At 39.5% G+C, this 21,214-nt stretch overlaps 1 protein-coding gene across 1 annotated transcript in view; it reads left to right on the top strand.

The window, feature by feature from the left end:
• Positions 1–4,862: 4,862 nt before the first annotated feature.
• The window catches only part of TDP1 (tyrosyl-DNA phosphodiesterase 1), a 44,382-nt gene continuing 28,030 nt past the window's right edge, over positions 4,863–21,214 (top strand). The window contains exons 1-11 of the mRNA XM_040601532.1: positions 4,863–4,933; positions 5,699–6,249; positions 7,627–7,670; positions 8,328–8,383; positions 9,431–9,527; positions 10,846–10,880; positions 13,160–13,252; positions 14,443–14,613; positions 16,185–16,263; positions 18,599–18,784; positions 19,551–19,599. Coding sequence (XP_040457466.1) covers positions 5,703–6,249; positions 7,627–7,670; positions 8,328–8,383; positions 9,431–9,527; positions 10,846–10,880; positions 13,160–13,252; positions 14,443–14,613; positions 16,185–16,263; positions 18,599–18,784; positions 19,551–19,599 — 1,357 coding nt within the window. The 5' untranslated portion in view covers positions 4,863–4,933; positions 5,699–5,702. The remainder of the gene's footprint in view (positions 4,934–5,698; positions 6,250–7,626; positions 7,671–8,327; positions 8,384–9,430; positions 9,528–10,845; positions 10,881–13,159; positions 13,253–14,442; positions 14,614–16,184; positions 16,264–18,598; positions 18,785–19,550; positions 19,600–21,214) is intronic.

Genomic DNA, 21,214 nt, shown 5'->3' with positions numbered 1-21,214 from the left:
AAAAATCTGTTTGCATCATCCAGCTCCTACAATTACCCTGAATACTATATCATTTTATGTACTACGTAACTCCTTTACTGTCTTTCAATAGCATCTTAACTCACAATTTTATTTAATAGGAACATGAATGACACTTGCATGTTGATTAGTGCATTACCAAGATTCACTAAAACTCACTAATATTAGTGTGTTACCAAGATTCATTAGTAGTACAAAAGCAAAAAACTAAATGACATGATGAAAAAAAAATAATTGACTATTCAGAACTGAATTAGGAGGTGACCAAGAGATCACCGGAAAAGATAGTTGAACGATATAAGAACAGAAAGGGAGCGTATAGCCAAGAAAGCACAGAGGTCTGCTTTGGGTAATATTTAATCTGCTTTTTATCATGACTGAGCACTCATGAGTCCAAACTCTCACATCTGTGCTATTAGAATATAAAACTGCACATAGCTGCAGCACTGAGACAACTCACAGGGGAGGAGATGACACATTAGCAGCTTCGAGTGCAACTGAAGTGTACTCCATTCTGGGGAATGGACAAGCCAAACATACTGTGACTGGTTAACCGACGACTGCACATTCCTTTTGGCCTGCAACACTTTTCACATAGACTGTGTCAGGCATACAAATAGATTAGGGAGTCCTTTTCAGAAAGTTTTGATAAGATGTGCCAGGAGAGCAGCTGGAAGTTGCAAGCAGCTCTGAGCTCAGACAGCCCATCGGTACTCTGGATGACAGGATGCCCTGCTGCTGGCATCTTGTTCAGCAGCAGATGCCAACCTACCAGTGTCCTGATGTGACAGGGTCAGGGAAAACACTGGACATTTTGGGGGACTTGGCCTCCTAGGCAATGTAGAATGCTTTTGGTTAGATCTAAATGTAACAGTACTGGAAATGAAACTTCAGCTGGGGAAACTACATATTTTCATGACTACTATTCCTGCAGTACCCTTTTCATTTGAAACACATAACACCTGAATGTGCAGTTAGCCAGCTGAATGGTTGGTGACTTATGAGAGCCTTTTGGATAAGTTCAAATAATTCTGGGGAAAAGAGGATCATTGAACCAAACTTTCAGAGAAAAAAAAAAGGATAAATCTCAGACATTATTCCCACAATATTGCTAGTTCCCAGAAATGATGATTTTTGTATGCTGATAAAGACATCAAATATACATACAGATCAGTGCAACAATCAGGTTAATCTCTTTCTACTTTCATGTTTCCCCAAGTACTTGTCTCAGAAGGCTTAATTTTAAACAGTAGTAAGTTCAGAATCTCTATGAATAACCACATAAAAATAATATTTTATGAAAAATAACATAGAAGTGTTTTAACAAATTATTTTGAAAAAACAGTAGAAATGAGATTCAAATTATTGTCCCTTCTCCAGTAAAAGCGTTCGTTAGTGCCATCTAGTGGGTAAGTTAGTATTACTTTTAATTTACAGAATAAATGAAAACATGACCAAAAAAACAGATGCAGCAACAATTTACTAAAAATGCAGTTGCTTGATTGCAGTTGATGATGCTAAGTAATTGCCATTTCTACTAAAAAATTTATGTTAGTGTGTAGTGTAGCTGAGGAAACAGTTTCACCTTAACTAAGTAGTAACGTGTGCACACCATTCTCTATTTCTTGGGAAAGCTTTTGAAAGTACTCTCCTTCCCAGGGCTGTTCTTAGTGACTTCTGAAGAAATAAAATTATCTGATTGTAATAATTTTGACAACAAAGTAAAATGCACAGTAATATGCTCAAGGACAGGATCCTAAAAAGCAGCTTTTAGGACCGTAACTACCACTTTTCGTTCCTATCTGGTGCACAGAGAAAGTTGTGTTTCTCAGAACCAGATTAAAAAGTACCCAGATGTTGAAAGGAACACTTACAAAGCCTAGCCATCAGCAAAAGGAAAAGGTGTGGCTGTGCCACAAGCCATCGTTAATGCACATTAGCAAAAGCCACAAAGAAAAATTGTGCCTACTTAAGGAGCTAGCAAAACTACTAGACATCGGAATCAGCCCTGGAACAAACGTTTTTAATTAATTTTTGTGCAGCTGCACAGACAAAATGGTCTACAGCCAGGTGGTCGTGGCACTGCCTAGAGACACAGCACGTGTGACTGGGCACCTTCTCAGGAAGAAATAACTAAACCTGCACCTCCTTTATTCACAGGAGTCCTTCATTTCTAGCCTCTTTCCAAGAAGGAGGCATCAGTGACTTACACACAGAACCTGCTCTTGTTTGAATGCCTTAAGCATGTTTTGAGTACTCTTACTGGAAGAAACATTCGTGGAATTTAACAAAATAGCTAATTTTTGCATGAAGGTAAAAATAGACAGTAGATATATAAGGGAGAAACTGAGCATTTTCAGATTCATAATTCTGCAGTTAAGACTTGCTTTAGAAGTCTAAATTGTTTTTAGATCTGACCCTAGTTTACCAGCTGGAGTGTAGAGATGACTATTTTCACAGTTTAATAAAAAAAATCTGTGGTTTTTACTTTAAACGATCATAGACAAAATTTTATTTATGACCTTGTTAAGACTATTTTCCTAGAAGATGTATTTAAGTAAAAAAAAATAAAAATTAAATTAGTCACAAGTGGTCCTTGAGGAAGAAGATTGCTCAGACTGCAGAAGAAAGATGAATCATAATTTCTATGCTAAATATACTTTATAGCATATTGGTCAAGCTTGTATCAACATGCCATGAGAAAGACAAACTCACAGACAAACAAATGTGTATTTATTCTGAAATCTTGCATGTGTCTTCTTCATACTCCTTTTGCAGTTGCTTGCAGCACTACAGTAGGAACAACTTTCAGACCTACATTAAGCCATACAATTTATTCTGTATCTTCCTGTGAGCATGCAACACAGGATTTCTCTCAGTAGACCTTTCTTTTGTTAAGATTTTTGTACAGCTGTAGATTTATATTAGAAAAGTCAAGACTAAAAATGCCCAGCTATTACTTGAAACCAGAAATAGCTATATTTTTGAGAACACATGTTTATTATTAGGACATGCAGTAGTTTCACGTCTACCGAAACCACTGAGTAAAGAAATGGAGTGTACCACTAATAAAACCCAGTAACTGATCCATAACAAGCTCAGTAAGTCACATTTCATACACCTTGTACACATTTGAAATACCACACGCATCCTTCTGCTCATCATAGTCTGTAATATGAAAGGTAGAGGTTTGATTATTTTCTTTTGAAATAAATACCCCCAGATAAGAAAATGACTTTAAGAATTGGTAGGTATTTTTGTTTACCAAACATACAGTAATCCAATTAGTGCAGACCAGTCAATACAGAGATACATCAATACTGAGACATCTACATAAGCTGGATCTTCAGAATATAAATCAAAAAATATATACCTTTGAGGGTTTATAACCAAACATCACTACAGCAACCTTCAAGTCTTCTCTGCTTAAACAGCCTTTGTTATCTTCATCACATGCTTCAAAAACCTACAGAAAGTGATTTGCATTAAAAACCAATAAACCTGACCTAATATTTCTTACTTTGAATAACTGTTATGGGAAGAATAAAATAGATACTTGCTGAAGAAACTGTGCTAGTTATAAAGACTGCTGAAGTTTAGTCGCATCTCTGGCAGAGCCCTGTTCATCTACTCTGTTACAGTAGCTGAAAATGGACTGAGTCCATTTAATTTTGAATTTTTGTTGGGTTAAACTAAAGATTTCCTACTTCTACATTTCACGTGCTTATTACTAGAAAGCTGTTTGCAAACTATATATAGTACAGACTTCTAGAAACTGAACTTGTTTCTGCAAGACCTTGAATTTTTTTCCTGAAAAATACCAGGCATCTCTAATTCTCAGTTAAGTCGCTATATAGACAGGAACTACGAGGAGAGACTGGCATGCGAGCATCATCACAAGCCATCAGATTTTCCTGAAGTACTTTTAGAAAACAAATACTCTTTCCAGAGCTATACTTAGACAAGAGATTACACACATAACATACAAAACCATGCAGCTTTCCTAACAGCTTTTTACCCACAGACCACCTTCAGCAAGGGCTGATAATAAAACGTTTAACCCCGTAGTACTGAAGAGTATATCCCCAGGCTGCTTCAGGAGGCACCACACGCAACTCTGCAGAAAAGTACTAATAAAATTACACCACCAAGCTGAAATTTTATTAACGTATTTCTTGGCATAGCTTGCTGATTTTATCGCATGCTGATATAAGACACTCACGTTATTTGTTAACTGCAGTCACAAGCTTGAGGTGAATCAGGAGTAACAAGCCCCAAACCTGAGGCAGTTCGTGTTGGCAGAGGGAGGAAGCTTTGATGTAGCCTGTGCTCTTACCCTGTTTAATTTTACACCTGTTTTCCTCCCGCTCCCTTCTTGTAGCCGTCAGGCAGTTACCTCATTAGCGGGACACTTCAGACACAGTCATTAACACCGAGCTCAATGAGCGATTATGCAAATACCGCACTTTCCCTAAACTAATATTAAGGTCAAATACAAATTTATTAGATTAATTCGGGTCACTAAGGCGGGGCTGTTTCTGCCGGTTTAGCAGCCTTGGAGATACCAGAGCTGCCCGAGTGCCCCCTGAGGCCCGTGCGCCCCCGGGAGGGCGGGAAACCCCTCAGGCATCACCGGGCGCCCCGCGGCTCCTCTCCCGCGCCGCCGCGCCAGGGCTGGCGCCCCGCGGCATCGGGGGCGCGCAGCGTGCCCTTGCCCGCGCCCGAGCCCCGCGCCTCACCGCTGGGCCGCCGCCACCTCCCGCGTGGCAAGCGCCGCGCCGGTGCCGATTGGCTGAAATGAGCCGCGCGCCATTGGCTCGGGAGGAGGGGCGGGGCCAGGCGGGCCGAAGGCGGGCTCTGGCCTTCCGCGGCTCTCGGCGGGCGTGGGGCGCGCTGCCGGGCGCCGCGCCGGGCGGTAAGGCGCGCTCCTCCCGCGGCGGAGCGGGCGGCGGGGTCCCGGGGCGGGGGGAGCCGCCCCTGGCGCCGCGGCCTGCGTCGCTGGTTCGCCCCCTCTCAGCTGGTGGCAGCTGGAGGCGAGAGGGATGGCGGCCGCCGTTCGCCCCGCTGCGGTGCCTCCCTCGGCCGCGGGCTCCGCCTCCCCCGCGGGGCGGTGTCGCAGCCGGCGGGAGCTGCGGTGCCGTCCACATGGGCGGCGGCGGACGGCGTTCCTGCCGCACTCGGCTGAAGGGGGGAAGTGCGGCTGTGGGCCTGGCAGGGGCGGGGGGGCGGCGGCGTGGCGGCGGGGGTTTGTGGCTCCAGGCCGTGGTTCCGGAGAGAGCGGCCCTGGCTCGGTTCCGTGCTCCCGTGTCTTCCGCGCGCCGGAGCCCGGAGCAGTGGGGTCGCTATGAGAAAGATCTGTGTCGGGCAAACTATTAATTTGACTTTCGAAGTGCTTTCTTGTACGTGCCCCTCTCCTAGCCCGTTTTCCATGTGCGGATTTCCACTTTAGCTGCTTCCCGCTTGATGGTTGCTCCCATGGCACGTGTTTCTTTGTTTCCTGGGCACTGACACAAATAACCCTTGAACGCTATGAAATATTCCCGAGTCAGAAGTTGCATGGAGATTCTGCTAAATATAAGATTCCATGGTAATCAGCAAATGGAAACTGCAAAGGGAGATAGGCTTAAGCGTAGGAAAAATGCACAACTTTTGTTCGGGGTTTTCTTTTTGTAATCCCTAGGAACATGCTTCAGGAAGGTGCACATGGAAAGTGGACAGTATCTAGCAGTGATGAAAGTACTGAGGAGAATTCAGACAATGAAAAACCATCTACATCTTCACTGTTGGGTGCCGCATGTGGCAATGCAAGTGGGCCGCAATATCCATGCTCCGAAGCTCGGAAGGCTGCTCATAAGAGAAAAGCTTCTCCCCTGAAACCCAGTGATAAAAGTTTTTCTACAGAAATACCTCCAGCAGGAAAACAGAGAATTAGCCAAGAAGGCTTAGGTTGGTGTCTTTCTAGTAGTGATGAAGAGCCTGAAGATCGAGAAAACCGTGCCCACAAAGAAACAGTGAAAGAAGAAAAATGTGATGCACCCAAAGAGCATCCTCAGAATCTTTGCAAAGATGATGAACTCTTAGAGGATGAGAAAGCAGAGGAGTATAATGAAACACCCGATGAAGCCCAAGATACTTGGGATTTGTTGAATGGAGGGAACCCTTTCAGGTTTTTTCTCACGAAAGTCAGAGGAATTGAACAGAGCTATAATTCTGGAGCCCTGCACATAAAAGGTGAACAAGTGGCTTCTACTGAAGTGGGCTTTTGGGAGACTTGTTTGCAAGAGAGTGCTTATTTTTAGCTTGTGGCTATTTTTAGGTGCATGTATTCCTTGTTGTAGCTGAAGCTTCATATTCTAAATGTCCAAGTTGTAGGAATTGGTTCAGTTATCTTTGTCTGGCTCTTTTAGATGTATAATGTATAAAGCATTAATTTGCTGATACCGAGTCTGTTGTGACTTCTGAACTGTGCTCTAGAAATCTCATGTGCACTTAGCAAAGGCAAATCATATGGTGCTGCTTACTGCTGCTTTCTCTGTCAGTTAATCTGGGGAAGACCGTATGCCTTTGGTTCTTAAAGGGGTGCTTTTCTTGGGTGCCTAACCATCTCTGAGTAGTTGTACTTGTCTTTATGCTGCTGAGTGGTTTGGACCTAGTAGTTCGCTATTATATGGTGCAGTACAAGACAGTACATCTGAAGTTCTGTGGCTTGGATTCATAGGCCCATTTCAATGTAATTAGAAGTGAGCACAAGTCAAGATGAAGTCTTTGGTGTACAGTACAGATGCTTCAGGAATGCTGTGTAGTTGTAGTAAAAAAAAAAAAAGTAGTTCTCTGAAGGAGAACAAATGACTGAAGACCTATACAATTAGGTTATAACTCTTCCTTGACCTCATGTGCTCCCTATGAGCATTGATTATTGATGGCAGCCTTGTGTCAGAGACCTCAGTTGCTTTACTACTGTGTGTATCCGCTTTGTGAATTCATTGTGGCTTTTGTCTTGTTCTATCTTAGCAGTAGTTGTCCCACTAGGTGATTAATTGAGCTGGTGAAGGGGCTGAGAAGTTTAACATGCAAAACCTGATTTCTGTAGAGATAGGGTATGAGATATTTTGTCTATCCTAGAACATATTTGTAATTTGTTCTCAAGTTGCTGTTGTGCTTCTGCTACTGGGGTTATAAATCCTCAGTTGGTTTAGTTTTCTATGTTACCATGATTGAGCTAATGATACACATATCCTAAGAATAGTCTGCAACAAGTCTTTAAGTATTACCTGTGCCCCTCTTGCTCTACTCTGCCACAGTTGTACAAGCTCTCTCTATAGGGGAGAGAGTAGTTTGATGTCCTCTTTTCCATATGATCTTGGTCTCCATCTTCTTAAAATTTGTTTTCTACTTTGAGAGGATTAATACTTTTTATAAACATAAGACCATAAGAGTTTCACAGGAGAATTCTGTGTGTTCAGAATAGTGAACTTAAGTGTGAATGTCTCTGTTAGACCAAGTCTGTGAACCGTCTGGCACTTGTGGTAGTTATCAAACTGTTTGAGATGTGAAATGTTTACTTGAACCTTTTTTTTTTACTCAATTATGTTTTAATGTTTTTAATAGATATTTTGTCTCCTCTTTTTGGGACTCTCGTATCTTCTGCCCAGGTGAGTTTTCTGTTTGCCAAATTGATCTCACTTTATTATTTCACTTTAAACTTCATAATCCATGTTTACACAAGATACCTGGGATTGTTAAATTGAGGGAATGCTTTCATGTCTTCTCACTTGTTTGTAACTGGTATTAGCAGGGAACCTGGTTAAAATACAGAGGAAACTATAAATGTTTTCAGCTGTACAATTTATTGAAATATAAAAATCATTCCATGTTCTGCTTAAAATTAAGGCAATTGTAAGATGGCATTCTCCCCTTTTTTGGGGGAGTGTGCAACTGAAAAATGCGTATTTAAATGCACGTAAATATGTTTTCTGAAGAGAATAACCTTGTGATCTAGGAGTGATGTTTTTGTTATTGCATAGAAGCTTTTGCTATCATTCATGATATAAGTATGTGGCAAAGAGATGGTTCTTCTGCAAGTTAAATAATATATATTTTTGAATAACTTAAATTTATTCCTAAATTAAGAGACATGAAAGAAAGCATGTCAAATTAAAAAATACACCTGTTCTTAAAACATGCTATGTATGATACGTAATATTGACTGATGACTCTGTGTAGGAAGCTTTTTTTGCTGTAGTTCATTGTTCTGGCAAAGTCTGCTTTTTCTTTTTTAATAAGTCTGCTTTCTTTTCCTTATGTACAAGTTTAACTACTGTATAGATGTGGGATGGCTTGTGAGACAGTATCCGCAGGAATTCAGGTATTTTTATTTTATGAAGATGAAATGATACAGTTTCCAAATCATTCTGTTCATGCAAGTTCCTGTTATAAGTGAATGATAAACACTTGTTTGCATTTGCAAATTGTTACTAGCTGTGTGTGTGTAGACTCTTGGTTTTCCTTGAACGTTTATTCCACAGTTGTAGTTCTCTGTTGATTTTTTGACTCTTTTCAAGACTGTTAAATGGTCAGAGTTCAATATGGCTAGTTTCTGATTTTATTAATTAACACCTAGGAGTTCCCATTGTGGGCCATGATAACAATGCAGTAGATGACCAATAAAGACAGAATAACAAACTTTTTTGCCATACGGTTTACTGAGCCAAGAGCAAGGTAATGCAGGAGAAAGGAGGGAATGTGGAAAGGGCACAAGAAAACTGTGAAAGTGATCGGAGTAATATATCACGGGTATGATATTGTTGTGAACGGAGGTTTTATGTTTGCTTGAAATTCCTTTCTGGTATTTGCAAACTACTGCAGATGAAGTAAGTGTATGATGTACAGTTTTCTCCCTATCTTTTTTTTTTTTTTTTTTTTACATTTTACTGGAAATGCAGTATAATGGAGCATTAGGAAGTGAACATGAAACTATTGCCACAGTAGACCTAGCCCTTTCCTTTTCCCTCTTCCTTCCCACCTTCTCTGTAAGATAACAATTACTACATTGTCTTAGATCCACAGTGTGTGTATCAGTACTTCTGAGAACTTTTATTTGTTTGTTTCCCTCCATATAGGCAGGAGTTCCTTACAAGATCTTGTATTATTAGTTTCTTTTGCGATATTTAATTTACTCTGTGCTCCCTGTTTTCCTTTTTTTCCCCATTAAAGTTTGCTAGTACCTTTCTCTTACAGGTTCTATTGTAGCTAACTGCCCTTTTGAGTTAGTTAATAAGGCATATAGATTTTTAGTGCTATCTTCCTGCTGGGCTATCAGATTTAGGGGCCACAAATCATAGCTACATTAAGGAGTGGTTTAGACTGATTACTAATTCACTTATGTTTTAACAGTAATCTCCTTTTATTTAAGGAAGAAGCCATTGTTGATAGTTCATGGTGAAAAGAGAGAATCCAAAGCTGAACTGCTTGCACAGGCTCGCCCTTATGAGAACATTAGCTTTTGTCAGGTAATTGAAATTTGTATCATCCTTTAGTTGAAATTAAGCCATCTGTTGCACTCAGTCTTATTAAGGAAGAAGGGGGAAATGGCATTTGTGATGGTATTCTCAGACAGGAAAACTCCTTCAGATTCTTCTGGTAGACTTACATGTGTTCCTTCATGCTAGTACCCCAAAACGAACAATATTGAAGCTGTCACTGGCTAAAAGTACTTTCTTAACATCTGTAACTCATGTTTTGTTCTCTCCCTAGAAATTGTGCTGTAAATGCTCTTTAATAAGAGCAAAGCACTAATAAAAAAGCATTTCTGTCTGGCTTCTATGCTTTTCTTTGTAATGTTAGCCATTAAGCTGCTTGTAACAGCCATCGTATGCTTCAGAATCACAGAGTGCTTGAGGGTGGAAGGGACCTCTGGAGGTCATCTGGTTAACCTCTCTTGCTCAAGCAGGGTCTCAGATCCATTTGTCCAGGCTAATGTCCAGATAGGTTTGGAATATGAACAAGGATGGGGATTCCACAACCTCCCTGTGCAACCTGTGCCGGTGGTCAGTCACCCTCACAGTAAAAAAAGTGTTTCCTGATGTTTAGGGGGAACCTCCTGTGTTTCAGTTTGTGCCCAGTGTCTCTGGTTCTGATACTGGGCACAACTGAAAAGAGCCTGGCTCCTTCCTTGCACGTTCCCTTCAGGTATTACACACACTGGTCAGATCCTCTCTGAGCCTTCTGCAGGCTGCATAGGCCCAGCTCTCTTAAGCTCTCTTCATTGGAGACGTGCTCCAGTCCCTTAATTACCTTGGTGGCCCTTCATTGGACCCTGCAGTGTGCCCATGTCTTCCCTGTACTGAGGAGCCCAGAAATGGACACAGCACTGTATGTATGGCCTCACCAGCGCTGAACAGTGGGGAAGGATCACCTGCCGTGACCTGCTGGCAATGGTCCTCCTGATGCAGCCCAGGACATTGTTAGTCATCTTTGCTGTAAGAGCACCTTGCTGGCTTCTGTCAGCTTGGTGTCCAGCAGGAACCTCAGGTCCTTCTCTGCAAAGCTGACTGTTTCTGAAAATACTGCTGGTAAGAGACCAGAAATTCTGCTGGAGCAGTTCCAGCAAAGAGTTGCGTGGCTGTTTGAAGTCTTAACTTCTAGAAATTAGGGAATATGTTTAAAGGTGTTGGGGGGGGGGGGGGGGGCGGAAAGAAATGTATTTTGTGATCTGTCCGCTAGAGAGCAGTGAAGTGAAACAAAATGAAGAAACGCCTCTCCTTTAACATTCTTGCATATAGGAATGCACAATAGGAATTTTTAATGATCAACTTTTTAATTTTATAGGCGAAGCTGGATATAGCATTTGGAACTCATCATACGTAAGTAACAGCTATGAAGCAGAAAACTGGCCATCTTTAGAAGTGGAGCTGGTACATGCAGTTACTGTGATTAAGACACTAGACTAATTAGTAGTCCACAGTATTTATAGCATAGCAAGATCGATTATTACTGTTTGTGAAAACATAATTCTGAAAGCCTGATATATATTAATGAAACTTAAAAGTAGTACCTTTCCTGTTCTATATGTATCAGTTTCATTTATCTGCAAGTTACTGTAAAGCCATAAAACTGGCCTTCATAGAAATTGCTGAGTCTTGGAAGAAAAATTTCCATAATTATTTTGTATTTATAGATTATAGATTTGCTCTAGTTTGAGAAAGCAAATCAGTTTATTGGGTATATATAAGATGTACAAGTTAGAAAATTGAAGTCAGTGAAGTGCAGGTCCTGGCTCTTAACTCATGCCTTAATACCAAAATGGTAATGCAGAGTTGATCAGTCATTGGCAGGTCAGACATAACACTGATTTACTCAGTTTTTGCAATTAATGTGGAGGATCTGGAAAGAGTGAATTCTGAGGTCTTCTCAAAAAAATTTAAATTTGGTGTTGTAGAAGTGTCACAAAGGGGATTTTGTAGATTGCAAGCTATCGATAAGAACAAATTTAATCTTACAGCAAAGATCTTTGGATTCAGGACACTGCAGGTTTTTTTAATCTATTAATCCTTTCATAGAACTCACTTTATAAAACATAATATTATGCTAAAACATTGATCTTAAAGAGCCATTTGTGGTGTGTTTCTGGTAGAAAGCAAACTGACCTCATTGCCTACTTGGAGAAGGATATGCAAATAAGGGAAAAATCAGCATTTGAAAAACGAATGTTGCTTCTCAGGTTTAGTGAGGTATATGGATGGAATTGAGGTGGTTTTTCAAATTGATTGTTTTTAAAGCTTTAGGTTATTTTCACTTAAGCAGTTTAAGCAGCAGCTCTCATTCTTGTATGCCCAGCTTTAAACTTATTCTTCTACCACGCTTTGGGATAAGTAATAGATAGTGATGTGTAATGCTACAGTTCTTTAGCTCTATGTTTTAAAGGGTTGTTCTGGGTAGTATTTCTGAATGCATGTTCTACTGCAGGTGGAAAATATCAGGTGTGTAGCAGACCAGTAAATCTGGATATTGTTGGGTAATGAAACAATTTTGTTTGAAGAGAAGCTTGACAGTTTCCACCCCATCAAATATAAAGACTTAAATTCACATCATTCTTGTTGTATGATGTAAAACTTAAATTACAAGTTGGTGACCTTTTTGAGGTAGTGATGTTTTAATCAGTTATCACTTCTATACCTTAATCTTTATTTTGCTGTAAAATACTTATTTTACTGTCAACTCTGTTTGTACTTAGATCAAGGCATAACACGTGGGGAACTACTTTATAGTTAGGAAGTCTTGCATATTGCATAAACTATGCAGGAAGCACAGGAAAAATGTGCAGGTACTTGAATATTAGTTTGCTGAGCTCTTAACATCAAAAGCAGAAATTACTGAATAAATCATTGTCTAAACTTGAGCCTGATATGATTTGCATAGCATCATCTTGCTGTGGGACAGCAATGAAAACAAGTGTGTTCCCTTACAGCTTTCATTTTTGAGCATTGGTTTCTGTGGAAACCATCTCATCCTTCAGGGTCACATGGATATGCTGTATTTACACAACTATTGAAAACTAGTATGTGAAAATTTGAGCACTTACGTTACCAAAACTACAGATGTTTATTTTTAACTCTATTGCTAATTTTTAAATGCCTTTGCGCTGTAGCTTGAGTTTAGATTTATGATAGATAAATAGCCTTTTTTGCTATCCCAATGGTTAGTTACCTATATACCTTCTTTTATTTTGAAGGTTCTCAGTTTGAGAAAAGAACTAGGTTTTAATTCAGCTATAAGCACAGGCCTTTTAGTGTTCCTTAATTTTTTAACTATCTGCAAAGGAATAAGTTTATCTAAAGAACATAGCAAATATAGAAAGTGTTCTGCAAGTATTCATTTTTTTGTTTGGGGAAATCAGTTGCATGAGACATTAAGCTGTACTCCAGAATATATTGTAAGATGCTGCTGACAAAAGTACTTGGGGGTGGTCTAATAACTGCCATGAGTTTAGCGTGCACATGGATTGAAGTCTTACTGTTTTCACTGTGCAGAACAAGGTTTTGATAATAACTACCTTGGAGCATTTTAATGAATTGTTAATTTATCTGCTACACTCAATATACTTGAAATAGACTGAGTATTATGTATCTTTTTCTTTTAAAAGGAAAATGATGTTGTTGTTATATGAAGAAGGTCTTCGAGTTGTGATACATACATCCAATCTTATTGCTGAAGACTGGCACCAGAAAACTCAGGGGTAAGCAACAATCTCTAGCAGGTGTATGTTTACTTGAATACTTTCAGTAGGTATCTGCTACTGCTGGAGACAAGATGCTAGGTTGGATTATCCAGTGCTACAAGTCTTACACTCCTAAGATACAGCTATCCTGCAAAACCAAAAATCAAGCCTAAAATTGTGGTAGGTGTCTAAGCCTGAACTCTACTTGCTTTCTACTGTAAACAAAGTTATGTCCTGAGCTGGCTGTTACCTTAAACTTGGTCTGGTGATTGAAAATGGCTTTTCAGAAACTACTCTCACCTTGACTTCCATTTTGCTGCCATTAAATGTGGCAAGGTTTTGATGCTTCTCACTTGTCTGGGGGAAGGTCTCAAGGGTTTTGAGTGGCAAAATAAAACCACTGATTTTTTTGCCTTCAGATCTTTTACTTAAGGATGGCTTTAGTATCTTTTGGTAGTTAGCTTTTCAGAAAGTGAAGAAGGCATGAAAATACCTACTTGGGATGGTTAAGAAGTTGCCCTACTTGTCAAAAATGAAAACCATTTTTCTTTTTAGCTTTTGCACCCTGCAATAATATGCAGTATCACGAATGTGATGGTTCACTGGCTTCTTATTTTTATAGGCTTCTGAATTACAGAGGATAATATCAATGTGTTGTAAAGTTGATAATGCAGAACCTTTGGTTTCCATGGCTACAATAATGTGTGACTAGAAAGAAATGCTAGATGTTTTCCATGCATAATGCCCACCCTATTTTATTCTGTTGGAAGTTCTGGAGAAGCGAGTTATCACTGTTGGTTACTCTTCAAACTGTGCAGAACTTTGAAATGCTGTAATTGGTCATTTTTTCTATATCATTATGGAAGCCAATACCTCAGAAGAATTCATTACAGTGTTCTAATCGTACAGAAAATCTTTGAAAGGACTGTTTGTTGGTAAGTCTGAGCCTGGCCTGTTTAACAGTGGTGAAAGCTGTAAACGGGTGCATGGATAAGTGTGAGATTGTCTTCATTTGGAAGTATTAATTCTATGGTATTGAGTATAAGACCTTGTGATTCTGTAATTGTAAAATAAAGGCAAGTCACTTTGTAGTTAGTATCACAATAGGTCTGTCTAGTATTCATTTGGGACCTTCAGGTGTGCTTTGATCACTTACTAAACCCATGTGTTAATGTGTGGTATCCTTATTTTTGTGGCTTTGTTTTTAGAATATGGCTAAGCCCTTTATATCCAAGGCTACCTCAGGGAACAACTGGTTCTGCTGGTGAATCTGAAACTAATTTTAAATCCGACCTAATAAGTTACTTGATGGCTTACAATTCTCCTACGCTCAAGGAATGGATAGATCTGATTCAAGAACATGATTTATCAGAAACAAGGTATAAGTTATCTTGTGTTTATAATAACTTGCACGCTGCTTTTCCAAAAAATTTAAACATCTCTGTTAGGATCTATTAGACCATGGGTTTGGTTTGTAAGCTTACCTTTTTACAGACTTAAGTCTTCAAACATGAGTCTAACTTTAGGCAGTTTTTTAAATCTTATGTAAGTTATGTTGAACTGACCAACTTTTAGTTTTATAAACATATGTTTTAAAGGAATGAAAAAAGGTGCATCAGCAATAACTTGACACAAGGTAGATATACGTAATAGATACTCAGTTTCATTTAAGTCAGTCTAGCTTAAATATTTGCTCCAATAAAATTATCAGTAGACAAAACTGCATTGTATTTGGTTTGTTTGCAAGAGGGATCATATAAGCCAAGGTTACTGTAATGGGGATTTTATTAAGAATAGATTTCTGAACTTTACCATATAAGTACAGTCTGTATACATATGTATAGATATTTGTCCATTACAGGCATGGGTTTGTCTGGTAGGCAATGTTATGTTAAATAATAACTCTGTCTTGAAATGGTCTTCTCTAATATTGCATTGCTGATATTACTTAAAATAGTTCAGGATGCTTAACTTACTTCTAATAGATACATCCCACATTTCTACTGAAATGTGGCATTTGCTTCAGAGAGTGTAAATCTCATTGGCTGCTTAATAGTAGTTTTATAAGCTGGCAAAAAATTTGTTAAAAAGAAAACTGTGGTGGAAATAGAGACTGAAATCCTGTCTAGTTTAATACATAAAAAAAAAGTCCTTTTTTCTTTATGTGGATTCTTAGAAGATTGGAAGGGGTAAAAAATAAAAATAATTGTCTTAATCAAGTGAGCTAACACCCTGAGCTGCTGTTCTTATTCACTTTGTCATCTACATGAGCTTGGAGAGGTTGGTAGAGCCCTAACTGATGTGAGTTTATGCATGGGTTAGGGAAGAGTCAGTTGTTAAGATAAGGATCAGTTCCTTGCCATATAAAATATGTAGGGGACATTCATTTATGGATAAAACTAGGCATGAGTACAGTAAAGAACAGCTGCTTAAAGCATTGTTTTGAATCTGAGCAGGTCTGTTCTCAGGGTAAAGTCAAACAGGATACTAAACCATTACTAGGAAGACAGTTGAAGAAGGTGTACTTTGCATCTGAACTATTAGGTGACCAAATGAAATCTCATACTGAATGAATCTTCCAATTTAGATGTAGCAATAGATTGGCTTTACTCAAAATTACATATTTATTTCTGTGCCAAATAAGAGCTCTTTGCATTTATGCTAACATGATCTGTCTTCTGCATTTTTGTACACAGGAATAGATGCAGTTCTTGTGTAGGCTATAGAATAGCCTGGTGGTGCATGACAGCCGTATAGGATGCTAATAATAAATTACACAGCTGAAAATCCACTTTATAATATAAATCTTAAATGTGAAAGATTAACTATTTCTAGTTGTACTTCTATGTTCAACCTTGCTGATAGGTTTTACATAAATACCTTAATACTTTGCAAACCAAAACACTTCAGAGTTGCAAATAACTTTGCGTTGTGTTTTTCCTTTCTGTAGAGTATATCTGCTTGGTTCTACCCCTGGACGATATCAAGGTAGTGACAAAGAGAAGTGGGGTCATCTTAGGCTCAGGAAGGTACTAAAACTATAATCTTTTTTGTTAATATAATTTTAACTGTAAATATAATTTTGGGGAGCATTCTTTAGTTCAATTTTTCCAGCTATGATCAGCAATCTTTTAATACATTGGTACGGTTTGCTAGCAATAACGTAAGCTTCCAACTTATCACAGCGTAGATTTTGCACGTAATATTCCTGGGAATTACTACCATGCTCAGCTTGTGGTCTGAATGTGCTAACGGATATCTGAGGAGTCACCATGACTCAAATGACTTTGTCTGCTGTTGGTTTTTCTAACAAGTATGACGCCATAAAAACGTTGTGACTGGGAAACAAATACAGCCTTTTTCAAAGGCTTCACTCACTGAGTGAAGATGTGTTGATACAGACTTGCTTGCACATAGGGAACAGGCTTCTTTTGTTTACTGAAATGTAGAGGGCTATTACAATTTCTTCTTCCCTATTGACCTGACAAAAAAAAATATCACATTAACACCAAATTTGCATGTAGGTGATGCCATCAGTTCAGTCAGGTCTTTAATCTTTCTAAGATCTTGATTTTTTAAATTATTATTTTTTAAATCAACTGAATAATTAGGAACATAGATTTATTTGGGTTTTGTAAACACCACCATCCCCCCCCCCCCCCCCATTTGTTTTTTTTGAAGAATTTTGGGTATTTTTATCATGAATCAGTTTACATGATAGCAGGTCTGTTGGCAACAGATGGGGTACACCTGTCTTAAAGTGGTAAAAGGATCTAGGATCACTAGGGCAGTGATCATCCCCCTGTATTCGGCACTGGTGAGGCTGCACCTCAAATCCTGTTTTGGCCCCTCACTGCAAGACAGACCCTGAGGTGCTGGAGCGTGTCCAGGGAAGGGCAATGAGGCTGGTGAAGGGTCTGGAGCACAGGTCCCATGAGGAGCAGCTGAGGGACCCGGGGCTGCTTAGTCTGGAGAAAAGGAGACTGAGGGGAGAGCTTGGTGTGCTCTGTAACTTCCTGCAAGGAGGTTGTAGCGAGGTGGGTGTGGGTTTCTTCTCCCAAGTAACAAGCGATAGAGCCTGAACTGGTGCCAGGAGAGATTTAGTTCAGCTATTAAGTGAAATTTCTTTACTGAGAAAAGGTGGTCAAGCATTGGAACAGGCTGCCCAGGGAAGTGGTTGAGTCACTATCCCTGGAGGTGTTTAAAAGACTTATAGATGGGGTGCATATAGGGATGCGATTTAGTGTTAGACTTGGCAGTCCTAGGTTAATGTTTGGACTTGATGATTTTAAAGGCATTTTCCCAACCTAAACAATTGTATGTTTATTTAGGCAAGCCATAATGCTTAATCTTCATACAAGACTGTATTTCTCAGGTTTATGGGGCTCCTTTTCAGTATTTGTTTAGAATGAGGTAAGGTTATTTCATATCATCTGTTAAGTGCCTCAGAACTGGGGAAATTTCAACCTCCACCTCCTGCTGAAGTGGCATTATTTGAAATTCCCTCATGAATTTTATGTGACATTCTAATTCTGTCCATGCCAAATTTCAGTGACAAAAAATACCTATTTATCGTAGTGCTTTCCAAAAAAAGTCTACTCTTTTAGACCTCCCCTTGCTCGTAAAGTGCTTGCCCATTCTCATGTGTTGTTGGCATGGGGTTTTTTTTGCCTAGCAAGACACTGAATGATAGCAAAATAAACCAGAAAAATCCTGTAAAGGATAAAGATGGTCTTGTGGCAGATGTTTCAGTGATTGAAAAGATTATTTTTTTAGTGACTGAGGTCACTTAATTTTGTATCCCCTCTGCAGGGGGAAAAGGTAGCCACTGCATCCAATTTAATATATGTCTATATCCATCTGGTTTTAATGTGACTTTAAATTCCATTCACAGCTAAAGAACTCCTCTAAAAGGATTATTTCAGTTTTCTCTCCAACTGTTCTTTTTCCCATCTTATTGTAGGCTTCTATTGTAGTTGGGACTTTAGGATATGAGAGGAATTTTATGGCCTACAACCACCAAATATAAAAAGTTTTAGTTGTTTAATTTACTGTGACTTCTGAAGCTAATGTTTCATGTTTTTAGGAAGAGCTGCTAGTATTCTTTTTACTCATTATTTAATGGTGGGCTTCAGTGCTTTTGGATAAAACTTCCAATGTTTGACCTTCTCTTGAAGGAAAAGTGGGTTTATTTGGAGAGCCTTGTGACTTCTCTGTTGCAAAGTTAGATAGCTTGAATGTTAATTTCTTTTGTTGTCAGAAGTGAGTTATAGGGGCTTTATTATATCGGAAGCAATGTCAAACCACTAATTAAGGTTTTCTTTGCCTGTTGAAGTCTAACAATGTTTTGATTTCCCTCACTAGCTTTTGAAAGAGCATGCTTTGTCAATACCAGCACAAGAATCCTGGCCTGTCGTTGGACAGTTCTCAAGCATTGGTTCAATGGGAGCTGATGGGTCCAAATGGCTGTGCTCAGAGTTCCAGGAGAGCCTGGTGGCTGCAGGCAGCAGTATGACAGCTCTCCTTAAATGTGATGTTCCACTCCGTTTGGTATGTCTTTTAGATGCTAGTGACCTTTACTTAACACTTGTTCATTTGTTGTTTAAATCTTGGTCATTGGTTTGCTTTTACCTTTTGGAAGGCATTGATGTACTTTCCATTGTGAAGTCATAAGGATGCCACTTCAGTGTTTTAGTTTACATACTAACTTGTATATGGAATACTATAGAAACGTACTGTAATTTCCATCTGTATGACATTAGAGTGTTACATTATCATTATATTATCTTTGTCTTCTGTTGAGTCTTGTATCTGCTACTGAGATGTAACTGAAGCCTGAGTGATTAATACCTAAGCCAAATTATTTTCTAACCTGGTTATTTGGTTATTAGCACAATTAAGGGCATGAGCAGAAACAAGTTTGTAGCAGGAGCTTGTTAAATCAAGGAGAAAATGTTGTCAAACTACGACCTTACCATATGCTAATTGCCCCTGCATGCTGATATTTAACAGTATTTTATGAGATTTTAGACTCATCTCTTAAGGGCTTACTTTGACACTGTGGAAGTGGTTGAAGCAGGATTGTTTGAGTCTTGCTAGCTAATTTTGGTAAGCTGTGCAAAAGCAGTAAAAATATTACAGACTTCCTGTGTTACTGGCACACAACTTCTTTTAAGCTGCATTGTCATTTTATTCTGAAAAATGAAGCTTTTAATGTTTTCCTCAAGGTATTTTTTTTTTGGTTGAAAATGGAGAGCTTGTGTATTTAGAGCTGTGTCATCAAAACTATTCTTTCTCACCCCCACCCCTCTCCAAGGTTTATCCTACCGTGAACAATGTGAGGCAAAGTCTGGAAGGCTATCCCGGTAAGCAGATGAACCCCCATTTGTTAGCATTTTGTGGTCATAATGTCCTGCAAAATCACTTCAGTGGTTGATTTTGAATGAACCTGAAGTTGTCATCTTGATGAGAAGCTGGTAGAATAGGTGGCAGTAGAATCATTTTATTACTGTTGCTGGAGCTCTGACTCTAGCTCTCCTATTGTGATTGAATAGAAAAAGCTTTATGGGCATTGTTGTAAAATGTTTGTCTGTATAACCATGTTCATATGTCACTGTAAGGAAAAATCAGCTCTTGCCTACTGTTCTAACTTAATCATACTTTCATTTTGACAGAAAATTCAGGTTTGAGTGTGCCAAGTTCTCCTTGTGATGTCTTTGCAGTGCCATCCTGCACATCAGATACAATAGAGAATAAGATGTTTCACTACTCATTAGTAATTTTTTTAATATTGCAGTATGCAGTTGTTCAGTCCTCTCATGCTTGTGTTAATAAAGTCAATAGTTTGTATAGAAAGCATAGCCCCAGCCAGCCTGAAAGAGGAAGAAGTACTGTAGTATTCTGATGCAGCAAAGCTTTTGTTTCTCAAAAGCAAGCACCCTTGCATCCTAAGGGACCTGGCTGATGTCAGTGCGAAGCTGTCTTTCATTAGTCTGCAAAAGGTCAAAGCAATTGGAAGAGGTTCATGAGGATTAGTGATTGGGATTAGTCAGCATGCGTTTATATAGGAGAAATCATGCTTGATTAACCTGATGTCCTTCTATGACAAGGTGACTGGCTTGATGAATGACAGAAGTGTCCAGTATGTTGTTTGTCTTAACTTTAAGGCTTTTGACACAGTCTCCTAACACATTACAGACAACCTGATGAAGTACAGGCTGGATGAGTAGACAGTGAGGTGGTTTGGAAACTGGCTGAACTGCCAGGCCTCAATGGTTGTGATCAGTGGCACAAAGGCTAGCTGGAGGCCAGCCAGTAGTGGTGGTGTGTGCTAGGCATTGATATTGGGGCATTTAATATCTTCATTAATGACCTGGATGGTGGGGGCAGAGTATACACTGTGAGTTTGCAAATGATAGAAACTCAGGAGGAGCGGTTGATGTATCAGATGACTGTGCTGCCATTCAGAGGGGCTGTACATGCTAGAGAAATGGGCCAACAAGAATGTTGAGCAGTTCAAAGAGAGCAATGCAAAGTACTGTTTTGGGGCAAGAATAACTCCAGGTACACGTTGAGGGTTGACTGGGGAAAGACCTGAGAGTGCTGCTGGTCACATAGCTGAAGATGAGCCAGCAATTCTCTCCTGTGGCAAGAAGGCCAACAGCATCCTGGGCTACATTAGGAAGCACTTTGCTGTGGGGTGACCCATCCCCTCTATTTAGTACTGGTGAGGTCACATCTGGAGTGCTGTGTCCAGTTGTTGCCTTCCCAGTACAAGACAGACATGGACATACTGAACCCAAACCCAGCAAAAGGCCACAAAGATGAATAAGGGATTGGAGCATCAAGGGAAGGCTGAGAGAGCTGGGTAATTCTTCAGCCTGGAGAAGAGAACTTTCCTGGGAGATCTGATAATGTGTATAAATACCTGATAGGAAGATGCAAAGTAGAGGCAGATTCTTCACATGCTGACTGGTGAAA

This window comes from Falco naumanni, chromosome 7, assembly GCF_017639655.2.
Source record: "Falco naumanni isolate bFalNau1 chromosome 7, bFalNau1.pat, whole genome shotgun sequence".
Lineage (NCBI taxonomy): Eukaryota > Metazoa > Chordata > Aves > Falconiformes > Falconidae > Falco > Falco naumanni.
Note: the sequence above shows the minus strand (reverse complement) of the source record. Positions and strands in the feature narration are given on the sequence as shown.